Source organism: Nelumbo lutea, chromosome 1 (genome assembly GCF_056320005.1).
Source record: "Nelumbo lutea isolate HS-2025 chromosome 1, American lotus-T2T, whole genome shotgun sequence".
Classification (NCBI taxonomy): Eukaryota; Viridiplantae; Streptophyta; class Magnoliopsida; order Proteales; family Nelumbonaceae; genus Nelumbo; species Nelumbo lutea.
In genome coordinates, this window is record NC_142684.1 from 136,918,662 (window position 1) to 136,931,454 (window position 12,793).

Sequence of the window (12,793 nt, forward strand, 5' to 3'; positions counted from 1 at the left end):
GACGTCCTGATTCAGAAAGTAGCATCAGCGGAGAATGTAGCAGACCCATTGACTAAGCCACTGACACAGAAAGTGTTTGAGAAACACGTGGAAAGTATGGGACTCCGGCTTATACCAAATTGGACCTAAATACAAGTGGGAGCTATTAGACAGTGTATGCCCGTACCTCTAATCAGAATGATGTACATTATGACATTTATTGTAAATGAATAAAGTACATATTTGATTTATGTTATTATGGTGTGTTTCTATGTAATACCCTTAAACTTGACACATATGAGACTCGTGTTAGTTTAGAATCTTCACAGCCGTTGAATAGATTTGGATTTATCCTATCAAGGCTGAAACTGATGTGCCACCAAGTTGGTTGGGGTGACTTGTCTCAACTGTCAGGGCCTGAGGTACATGTAGTGTGGGTTTTCTTGAAACCCTGAACTGAACTAGAATTCCAGTATTTCCCTGGACCTTGGAAATTGATGAGCAAAACTGGAATGTTACACCTGACCCCTAAACCCGATTATGATACTGCACTAGGTGTCGGATTGGACTGTCTTTGATATGTTAATCAATGAGATCCTTAGAGGGGGTTAAAACCTGGGTATGTTGGGACAGTCCGAAAATTCATTTGAGTGAGTGATCATAGTGACAAGATCAGCCCATTTGTCGGACAGAGTGAATGATTGAGGATGCACTCTCTCTGATAGAAACAAAAACTGTCGACAGTTGATTTCAATCGTTGAAATTTGTTTTGCAAAATATATTTATATAGAGATATACATATATATATATATTGCGGTCTCAAAATGTTTGCAAAAGGTTTTAATTCCCGGGATCCATGTGAGTATAGAATGCAGCACTGTTCCTTGCAGTTGAGGGAGAGGTCCTCTCTTGTGGGGCAGTGTTTGATCATTATGGGTTGAGAGGTTAAGTGTAAGACCATTGAGGGTAATACCTGATGGGCTAATCTTGCATCTGCTCACAGTCCTTAGGTTTTCATAAGGTGGCTTAACCAATGGACCACTTAGTGTAAGTGTTGGGTCCATTAAGAGCCCATGGTGATGGGCTTAAGGATTCACTGTTTCCTACAGTGAATTCGGCTAGGCCTTGTAACAGGGGATGGACTGAACCCATGTGACTAATGTGTAAATCAATGCTTGGGTCCCACACCATACAATGATACCCAACTGGGCAACAGTTTGGAGGCTGAATGAGCACATTGACTTAATGGGCCTAAAGCCCAAATCGAACTGGTTTAATTTGATTATTTAAAGAGGGGCGATTCTGGGATTTAAATCAGCAAATAGGATAGGGATATCCCTATCCACTCAGAGAGTCCAGATCCAAATAAAGATTTGGATTAGGAAACTCCTAATAAGATTAGGAGGGTTGATCTTTATATGCAGATATGATAACGGTCTATCCTTATCTCTTAAAGAGAGTCCAGATCCAAATAAAATTTGGATTAAGAAACTCCTAATAGGATTAGGAGGAGCTCTCTTTAAGGCTATAAATAGAGGAGGAGGGTGAACTAGGGTTCACCCAACAAGATTACAAAATCAAGAGAGAAGACAGCTCCAGTAAGACTGACGCCATTTTCTGCTCTTGCCTCCCTCTATTGCTGCCGCCATAGCCAGTTCGATCTCCACCTGTAGGAGCGATCAAGAAACGTTCTTGATATCAGTTTTTGGTGAAAAACTAATATGAAGTCGTGCTCACTCACCCTCCATCAAATTCTTGCTAAAGAGTTCGGTTCTTGCTGAAGAACCACCTGTTGATTCTACTCCACCCTACGCTGTGTCATTTTCAGTAAGAGCAGTCTTTGGCGTTTTCCTTGGGCGTGAACATCTTCGTTAGGAGTTACTGCTACTTCGTATCAGGTACATCCCTCTCCTACCATTGGTTTCAGATCTGATCCGGTTTAGGGTTCAAGATTGAACCTTGAAAATGCAGTTTTCTAAAACAGGGAATGTAATTCTCATATGAGAGAGAAAGAAATTTTGAAATTTCGCCCTACCTACCTGCAAGGTTCGACAATCCATATGATGGGCCTCTCATCATTTCACTTTCACCAAAGCAGTGTTAGTGCAACAAAGAAGAATAGCAATCAGTGGAAAATGTAGCTTTCTTGGCTTAAATTCTATTTCTTAAGTTCTATTTTGTCTTCAAAGTATTCTCCATATTTATCAGTACCCTATTTCAATATGATTCTGCGTCTAACTATCACATACTAAAATACATGCATCTACTATACTAAAATGTCAATTGCATGATTTAAGATGAGATAGGCAAACCTTGGAATTCTTGCACAAGTCTCTGAGGCACATGCTATAATGTTCAGCTTCCCACACCACGAAACCGAACTAACAAACATAAGAGAAATAGGAAAATATAAGTTCTTTTTAATTGATTCTTAGAAAAAGGAAAAAAAATTAAATGCCAAACCAGCAACCATAACCAAAAGAAGAATCATACCACTTGGTGCATGTGTGTGTGGGGGGGGGAGGGGGGGGGGGGAGAGAGAGAGAGAGGTATAAAAGAATAGAATAGAAAATATTATAAAAAACTAAACGCAGAACAAAAAATTCAGCAATCGAACTTAGGACACAGTACAGATTATTAGTAGCATATAGCGAATATAAGGCTCCCGGAAAAAAATGCAGACACTTCAGTAAATCCATGGACTTCCATTTAATGCAATTTCCTCTGGATATAACCATTGCCCACTAGAATCTTATGTACGGCATTAAAAGAAAAAAGAAAACTCAAAAAGAAAAAGGAAAACATTCGAGGTTCAAGTCGGAAAAGAGAATTCTCTTCCAGCAAACCCACAAACCGGGAATTAGCACAGAATATTACCAATTCAAGCAACACTAGTAAAATGAAGTGCTGCAGACTATAGCTCAACAGGTTCAATTACAACCAACACAAATTCAACAGATAAAACAAGGAAAAATTATACCTGAAATTACGACATAGCTCGGGAACACTCATTTTGTGGCGCAAATTGGAATTAGGCTGCTTAAGTCTGATGCGGAAGACGGTAGGCGGAGAGGCGGAGTCCTCTTCCATCGGGTCGCCTCTCTTGTCCACGGCCTCCTCCTCTACGTTGTCAGCAGCTTCAGCTCTGTCAGAAGCCCTAGAAGCCTCGAGGACAGTTGTATCAGAGACAGCCCCTTCTTCGGAGTCTTTGACAACCGAGGCGGAATTCATTTGAAGACAAACGAACACCAATTAATAAATAGACACAAAGCGGGTAAGAGAGAGAATGGAAGGTGAAACAAGAGTTGGAAAGTCGTGATTGAGGGCGACAGGAATCACTGTAGAGAGAGAGGATCTTTGGTGGGGCTAGCGTGAAAGACCCTTTCCCTCTTTCTCTCTCTGCCCCCCCCAACCCCCTCTTTCTCTCTCTAACACTAAACCCGGAAGGCGGTGAACTAGGGTTTGCGTGTTGCGATGTGGTGGGCGCTTGGAGACAATGGAGAGATTCCAGGTGTTAGGATTCTTGGTTCCATTAATGTCCTCTCCCTGTCAACGTCTTTGATTTTTGGCTTTTAAACCCTACTGCATTCGCGATCCGTATTCATTGGTTGGTTGGTTCGGTTGATTGGTGGTCGCTGGTTTGCCTTTTCTACTCTAGGTTTTTGAAATAATAAAATTTTTCTTTTTAAATGGCGGAAAGGAGGAAAGCAGACGACGAGACTGGAGACGTCAGCGCGAGAGAAGTGAGTGGTTAAGTGGGAAACTCTGCTTTTCAGTTTTGTCCGTGCCTTTTATCGAGACCGGCCGGCGTCGAGTTTTAGTTAATCCTTAATCGACGGCGGGGAAGATTAAAGAGATCATCCAGAGTGGATAATGTGCTAATCTGCGCCGTATGTGCTATGCACACCAATAGGAAAAGACCAAAAAAGACCACGACAATAACCTGCTGATGAAACAGGGGCAGGTTTGCACCTGGCAGCTGGGTGACGGCCAAAAACCCGGTCCCATGTAGAAGTTGCAATGTTTCAACTTTCGATCACATGAAACCTCTGCCGATGGGAGAAGAAAAAAAAGGCCTTTGCTTTTCTTCACCGTTTGTTCCAGTGTAAAAAAGGACACAAATTTTCTGAGCATTGAACAGAAAACAAATGCAATCTAGTACTGCATTTGAGCCCAACTTAGACAAAGGAAACTACAACTTAATGGAGTCCCTACCCAAATGAATGGTTTGCCTCACAAGCTTGAGAGTCCATTACTGCTCGCCCGTGATGCATTAGTTATACCTTAAAATTGTTGGCCTTTGACCTTTAAGGTTGCTAGGTTATCCCTTTTTTATTTTAATTTTCATTTGTCACATTACCATGGCAATTCAAGATCACGATGGTGATTCAAGAAATATCATTCTTGGCGATTTAATATCACTCCCTCTCATGAAAATCCACGGTATAATTATTACAAGTAACAATCCTTTTTCAAAAAAACAATATATTTATACTATACAAAATGAATCAATGAAACCTAATTAAAAGTTAGCTTAATTGGTGGCTTAAGGTCAATATTAATGAATACAATTTATGACATTTCCATTTTAGTGATGCAAAGTAGTAAAACAGCATGCATGCGAACACATCAATGCTGAATAGAACTATGGTTGGAATTATATATGAAGAAAAATATCAACGGTGACGTATTGTCTTCAAGATAATCTTGTTGCCGGCTAGGCAAGAGCAAAGCAAAAGGCAAAAAAAGTCCTGACGATTTGTTTCTCCTTATCGTCTCACTCAACTGCTCAAGCACAGACGCCAGCCTAAAATTCCAACCACTTCAGAAAGGGAAGCCATCATGAATCACCGTAAAAGGTCAAGGACTAGTTTGTTTGTTAATGTGAATCCCACCAGAGATGCTTCGGAATGTCCAACAAAATGCTTTATAATTAATTAATTAGTGAGGATCCGTATGATGCATGGAATTTATCAAGGAAATGATCTTAAAACTAATGAAAGAATGTAATGTTATTTAAAATAATTAAATCTTTATTTTAATAATTTGTTATAAAAATGTTTTATTCATTTAGTATCTTAGTCATTTGAATTAATTATATTAATCTTTTTTAACAAAAATAAATAAATTATTGCTAATTACTTAATAAAATAATTATTTTTCCATATTATTTGTTAGTGTTCCATTTTATTTATTTTACTTTATTAATGATTAAATGTTTCAATTGTTTGTAAATATCACTTAAATATTTAAAATACCTAAATATCAGTAAATATATAAAATTAAGCTATATTCATGATTAAATTAATATATAATTAACTTTTTTAGTCATAATTAAATTAATCTAAGCCCAAACTTAAGGTTTAAGACTTTTGATTAGACTTGGATTGATCCTCATTCTGACCCAATCCACCCAAGTTGTATGCATCGTAATATTCGCAATTAGATTGAACAAACCATGTGAAACTCATGCATGCATTATTTTTTGGTTTTTTTAATTATTTTTAGATAATATTAAAGCTAAAGTAGCTATGAAAGATGGGTTACCCCCATTGTGTAGCCCAATGAACCAAAAAAAATTAAATTCTTAGGCTAAATTTTAATAGTGCATTAGTAGTTTTTAAGGTTGTCTAGCCTAGCCCAACCTACACCTTAAGTGTAGTGATATTTGTCTAGGGTTAAATCCACATCCAATCCTTCAGGGGTTTGATTCTCGGGTCAAACAGTCTGACCTTTTGAACCGAGTGGATGACCCATTCTAACAAAAAAAATACAAAAAAAAACAACCAAAAACCATTGGGCAGTTCAACTACCCGGATCAATGGTTTGCTAACTAATTCAATGTTTTTAGCCAAAAAAACGGTTCTGAGGTAAAATGGAATTGGTTAGGTGACTGTTTTCTAGTTTGTTCTAGTCCAACCATCCGGTCCAGTCCGTTTTTGAAAATATTGTGTAGTATAGTTATTGTATACACAGATATTAACATATGCAAATTCCAACATAATAATAATAATAATAATATTATTATTATTATTATTATTATTATTATTATTTAATTAATCAATTTTTGGTGATGTATCATTTTTTTGTGCTAAGTACCTCGTCATTTGATCTGCTTCCAAGTGGTCGATGACTTAGAGGTCGAAGTGAACTTCTGCTGGATGAGGACCTGGATGCCAAGCTGACCAGGCCGAGCTAGGGGCAGATTAGGTGCCGAGTTAACTGGGCCGAGCTAGGCAGGTTAGGTGCCGAACTGACTGGGTCGAGCTAGGCAGGTTAGGTGACGAGCTTACTGGGCCGAGTTAGGTAGGTTAGGCGCCGAGCTAACCAGAGTGTTGAGCTGACCAGAGGGCCGAGTGCCTGGTGGCAAGCTGGATTGATTGTTGAGCTTCGTAGGTCTTTAGAGACCTGCAAGGAATCAATGCCAGAGGACCCGAGGTGGCTAACCCAACGAAGTCGCTTCGATGCTTAAGTCAGTACTCTCATAGTAGACTGTGAGCTAAAAATCACAAGTATGAGAGCTAGAATATGCTTACTTGCCCCCCTATGCCATTGAGGTTGGTGCCTTTATATAGGCATTGTTTGGCATGGGCTTCACGCACTGCATTTGAGATTTCCGAGAAGTCGTCTAAGTGGTCCAAGATTCCCTGAGGCAACCACCATGCACGCTGACCACCCTCTGGATCGTTCGGCACGTAGGCCAACTTTCAAGGATAGTGGGAGTGTTAGGATATGCATGCCGAATTTTTCAGCGAGCACATCTCGTAGGTCACTAGGTCGGCGCCAATGCCAAGCCGCTAGTTCGCACCTGGGCCAGACTGCCAGGTCGGCGCCCGTGCCAGGCCACTAGGTCGGCGCCTGGGCCAGGTCACCAAGTCGCGCCTGGGCCAAGTCGCTAGGTGGGACACCATCAACTTGGCTAAGGTAGGTTGTTGCCTAAGTGGTTTCGGGTGTCACCTAATTGTTCTGAGATGCCATGCGTCAAAAAATCATTGGAGGGCCAAATCCGCCCTCATCATTTGCACCCCACTCTCGAGCTAAAAGTAGCTCGACGAAGGGAGTAGATTGTTCCTTTTAGCCTGAAATGACTAATTCGATGAGCTCGTAAGTGTCGATTCAATTCCTTAGGCTCTAGGAGCGACTCATAGTCCACTCTCCTTACCCTTGATTTTGCCCATGCCGAAGAGGCGACTGGGTCTTATGTGGTGCTGAAGTCTTTTCCAGTTCGACACTTTATCCCTTAAGCTCTGGGAGCAACTCATAGTCTACTCTCCTTGATCTTTGATTTTGCCCATGCCGAAGAGACGACTGGATCTTATGTGGTGCCGAGGTCTTTTATCAACTTGACATCTTAGAGCTATGACTACGATGCATCAGCCTCGTTAGTGACGTTGGTTACCCACTCTTACAAGAAGCTACTAGGAGCTCGACCTACAGGGGTAGTACTACTGAATTTAGGTCACCGGCTCGCACGGGAGCCTTGGAAGGCTCAACCAGCAGGGGCGTCCATGCAATCTGTTGAACGCCTACTCCCACGGAAGCCACAAAGAGCTCATCATTGTAGAGGGTACCTTGCGAAGAGGACTGATGAGGCTTTATCCAAGTTGAAATAAAGTTGGTAGAGCTGCTTAGTCTGTTGGCCATCAACTTCCTGCATAGTCTTTGAGTTCATGAAAAATGGAAACTAGAAAGTGAGAGCTTTTAGTTTCTAAAAGGTGAGAACTTAGCTTTCTAGAAGAGGAAGACTTAGCCTTTCGGAGGATGAGAACTTAGCCTTTTGTAGCATTTCCAACAGACGATGTCAATTGATGAATCATTTTTTGGTGATGTATCAATTTTTTGTGCTAAGTACCTCATCATTTGGTCTTCTTCCAAGTGGCCGATGACTCAGAGGCCGAAGTGAACTTTTACTGGATGAGGACCTAGATGCCGAGCTGGGGGCAGATTAGGTACCGAGTTAACTGGGTCGAGCTAGGCAGGTTAGGTGACGAGCTGATTGGGGCGAGCTAGGCTGGTTAGGCGTTGAGCTGACCAGAGGGCCGAACTGGATTGATTGTTGAGCTTCATAGTTCTTTAGAGACCTGCAAGGAATCAATGTCAGAGGATCCGTGGTGGCTAACCCGGCTAGGTCGCTCCGATACTTAAGTCAGTACTCTCATAGTAGACTGCGAGCTAAAAATCACAAAGCATGAGAGCTAGAACATGCTTACTTGCCCCCCCCCACCTATGCCATTGGGGTTGGTGCCTTTATATAGGCATTGTTTGGCATGGGCTTCACACACCGCATCCAAGATTTTCGAGAAGTCATCTAAGTGGTTTGAGATTCCCTGAGGCAACTGCCATGCACGTTGACCACCCTCCGAATCGTTCGGCACATGGGCCAACTTCCAAGGGTCGTGGGAGTGTTAGGATATGCATCCAAATTTGTCGGCGAGCACGTCTCGCATGTCACCAGGTTGGCGCCTGTGCCAGGCCACCAGGTCGCGCCTAGGCCAAGCCACCAGGTCGCGCCTAGGCCAAGCCACCAGTTTGATTTGAATATAATCCGTTTACAACCCTACTACCCACATTATGTGAGGGCTTGGTGCATCTTTGAACTATACCTAACTAAAAAAAAAAAGTTGTTTGAGCATCTAAATTATAGATCTAACCAGGTTAGGCTAAGTTATATAAGATTTGTTACTTTTATTATTAATTTTAATTATCCTATCAATACTAATTTTTATTAATTTTATATGCATTATTTGCTTGAGCCCAAGGTTGGGATAAGTTATAAATGGTCATCCCTAAGTAGGAGTCTTATGTCATAATTAATTATTATTATTATTATTTTATTTTTTAAATTATCCTAACTTTTTATTGTTAATTTTAATTTTCTTATTAATATTAATTATATTTATTAAGTTTTTATTAATTAAAGTTTTTAGTTTCAAATTATTATTATTATTATTATTATTATTATTATTATTATTATTATATTTATTATGTAGATAAACCATAACCATTTTCGAAAATGGGTCAATATAGACCCATTTAACTTGTCTTCTTTGTCTTAGTGATAAAATGGGTTCCACATTTTAAATTTTCAATAAAACTTATAAGTCTCTTGTGATAGGCACTATGCATAGTAAATGTCTCAACTCATAAAATTATTAATTTTAGTAATAATATTAATTAATTAAAAATACATTAATACAAAGTCATATAATAAAATAAAAAGAATAAACAAAACAAAATACAACATTAGACCGTGGGTTCTATTTGTAATATATCAAACCAATGTTTAAATCATAATATTATTAAAACTATTAATTAACATTTTTGTATTTAAATTTATCAAACCCATGTTTAATTGGAAGTCTAGTGGATTTTTAAATTAATAATTTTTTTAAAATAATGTTTTTAATTTTGTTGTTTTATATTTGGTTGCTTAACCTCAACCTACTTATATTATTTGATTTATTAATATTTTACTTTGTTATGTTGTATTACTATTCCCCCCCCCCTCTTTCTCTCAAATGTCTTTTTTAAATGTAATACTAACATGCATTAAAATAAGAGGCTTTGGAAAACCCAAATCTCTCTCTCTCTCTCTCTCTCATTATAATAGAGTACAACTTTATTGATCTAATCAAAATAGACAATGAGAACTTTTTTATTTATATTTTAAAATAAAAGAAAATAGAAAATGCAAAAAATTAAGAAAAATAGATAAATAGCTTCTCTCAAAGGAGAAACATGTTGACATGGACCATCCATATATATATATATATATAGACTAGCGGGGACCCATGCGATACATGGGAAAATCTAAAAGATTTAATAATTTTATTTACTATTAATTAATATTAAATTAATAATCAAAATTTGTTGTTAATTAACTAAAAGTATTCAAAGTTATTGTTAATATCTAAATTTTTAAAAATAATTTTTTTCATTTAATATTGATTTATAGAAAATAATTATTGTTAATTTAAAATGAACAAATATTTTTTAATAAATTTAGTTTATTAATAATTTGTAGTAATTTTAATAAATGTTATTGTTTTTATTATTTTTAAATAAAAATTTGATTAAATTTAAATAAATAAAAATAATTGCAAAAGCTAGCATTTTTATTAATTTCACTAATAATTAACATTATATAAGAATGGCAACGGGGTGGTTTCAGAGAAGGGCACCCTATCCCTGTCCTTGCCCAATAGTCAAGACACTCTACTTCATCCTTGCCCTGTCCCTAGTGTCAAGTGGGTTCAAGTAGAGGTGTAAATCGGGTTGTGCCGGGTCAGCACGACACGACCCACAAGCGGCATGCACAAAGTGCAGGTGTCCTAGCCATGCCTCCCTCCCTTGGGATAATTTGGGGGGGTCAATTCAGCACGACCCACTACTCGAGCCCGCACAAACCCGTTCCATGCCTTGGGCCAAGCCAAGCCACGAACCAAGCCAAGCTATGAGAGGTCCATTTACATATGAGTGTTTTTCAATAATTTTTAGTATTTTCAACATTTATTTTTGCATATTAGTCACTACAAAATTGATTTGCACTACTCTCAATGAAATAAATTAAATAACTAAATAAACACCATAGTTAATAAAAAAACACAACTAATTTTTAATATTTTTTTAATAATTTCTAGCTTGGGTCTTTTTTTAATAATTTTTGATATTTTTTAATAATAAAATACTATTGATTATTTTTAGTAAATACCCTTATAATATAAAATATTGTTAATTTTCAATATTATTTAATTATTTGTACTATTTTAATTATGTTTAGGTTTTTTAGAATTTTTTGGATTTTTAATTAATTGTTGGTATTTTTTCATTATTATTCAGTAATTTTTGTATATGAGTAATTTTTGCAATAAAATACTGTTAATAAAATAGGTTATGCATTTTAAATTTTCATTAACTTTTATCATTTTTAATTTCATTATGCACAATAAAGGTCTTAGTTCATAAAATTAATTAATTAATTAATTAAAAGTGCATCAATACAAAGTTATCTAATAGTATTATTAAAACTATTAGATAATATTTTTATATTTAAATTTCTTACTTTTAATTAATTGTTGGTATTTTTTCATTATTATTCAATAATTTTTGCAATAAAATATTGTTAATAAAATGGGCTCTAAAATTTAAATTTTAATTATTTTTTATCATTTTTAATGAGTTCATTATGCACAATTAAGATTTCAACTCATAAGTTGTCTAATGATATTATTAAAACTATCAATTAATATTTTTATATTTAAATTTCTTATTTTTATTAGCGTTTAGTAAGTTTGATTTTTAAGTGGAATTGAAACACATTTTTAATATTTACTATGCTTTGTTAATATTTATTTTTAGTGAAAGTTTAGTGGATTTTTAAATTAATATATTTTTGATTGTTTAACCTCAACCTATTTATATTATTTGATTTATATTATTACTACTCTCTCTTTCTCTCTCTCTCTTAAATGTAATAATAACATGTATTAAAATAAGAGGCATTGGAAAACCCAAAGGTCTTTCTCTAATAGTGTGCATCTTTATTAATCTAATCAAGATAAACAATGATTACTGTTTTATATTTTTAAAACAAAAGAAAATAAGAAAAAATGCAAAAAATAGAGAAAATAGATAGATAGCTTCTCTCAAAGGAGAGACATACTGACATGGACAGACTAATTTTAATATATATATATATATATATATATAGATAGATAGATAGATAGATCGGATTTATGAAGGGAAGTACAGTTTACTTATCCCTAATTGAATTTTACATGTCTCTCCTCAAAGAATGATCGATTGATGATTGTTCAATAGGGCCCAAAAAGCGTCCCAAAAACATCTCACAAAACATCCTAACTGTGTATTGGGAACATCTCCTAATGACAAGTACAAGGGATGTTCTCAATGCATGCTAAGATGTGTATGTGGGGCGTTTTTGGGATGTGCTCTGTGGAGAGCCTGGGGCCAGATGTAGTTGTACCTTGTAACATTTGATAATGGTTGGGTGCAAAGTGCAATTGGTTATATATAATAATATTTTAGAGTTAAAAAAATGATTTAAATACCCATAATTTAGCGATGAATATGACAACAGGGAATGATTAAACATGATTCATGTAGTCGACCCCTTTTGGTTGGGTCGAAGGCTATATGATGGATGGTGATGATTTAATATTTGGTTTTTAGTAAATATTAATCAAAACTATATTGAGAATGGGATAGGATGACCAGCTCCTCTTAAGAGCGAGTCATTCTACCTAAACTATTTGTTGTTGTTTTTTTTTTAAGTTCTACTGTATAACTGTCTGTTTAGATCAATCTCATCCATTGAAACTCTTGATTCAAGTCAAAATTTAAGATATCATAGGCAAGAGCAAGACTTAAACATACCTGACTTTTCATAAATTGACCCAAACATACTAGGAGTTTTTCAATTAGACTTAAATATACCTTCCCACAATTACCTTTAACGGTTTGAATAGAAAAGACAATTTTACCCTTATATAAGATATGATATAGGGTTGTTTTTAAGACATCACCCTATAAATTGGTGGCTTCTTCCAGCATACAAAATAAGCTAACTCATATAAGAGGGCATCAAGGTTCAAAGTATTGATACGTATCAACCCGTATTGATTGATACGTATTGTGTTGGTGGCTTACCGATACGCCCCTTCAAGGGTTGTATCGGGTCAACCACCGGTTAGGTAGCCAGGCCTTAAATCGATCCTTCTAAACTGGTTTAAAAAAAAATACATAAAACTTAAAAAAAATGTACTGACATAGGCCAATCGACTCGTGTCAATAT

General features: G+C 36.4%; 1 protein-coding gene across 2 annotated transcripts in view; it reads right to left on the reverse strand.

Moving 5' to 3' along the window:
* Positions 1-3,802, reverse strand: part of SFR6 (sensitive to freezing 6) — a 54,409-nt gene extending 50,607 nt beyond the window's left edge. For both annotated transcript variants that reach the window (XM_088944595.1, XM_088944589.1), the window contains exons 1-2: positions 2,960-3,802; positions 2,292-2,360 (exon numbers count right to left, since the gene is read on the reverse strand). In XM_088944595.1, coding sequence (XP_088800721.1) covers positions 2,292-2,360; positions 2,960-3,210 — 320 coding nt within the window. In that variant the 5' untranslated portion in view covers positions 3,211-3,802. The remainder of the gene's footprint in view (positions 1-2,291; positions 2,361-2,959) is intronic.
* Between the last annotated feature and the right edge of the window lie 8,991 nt (positions 3,803-12,793).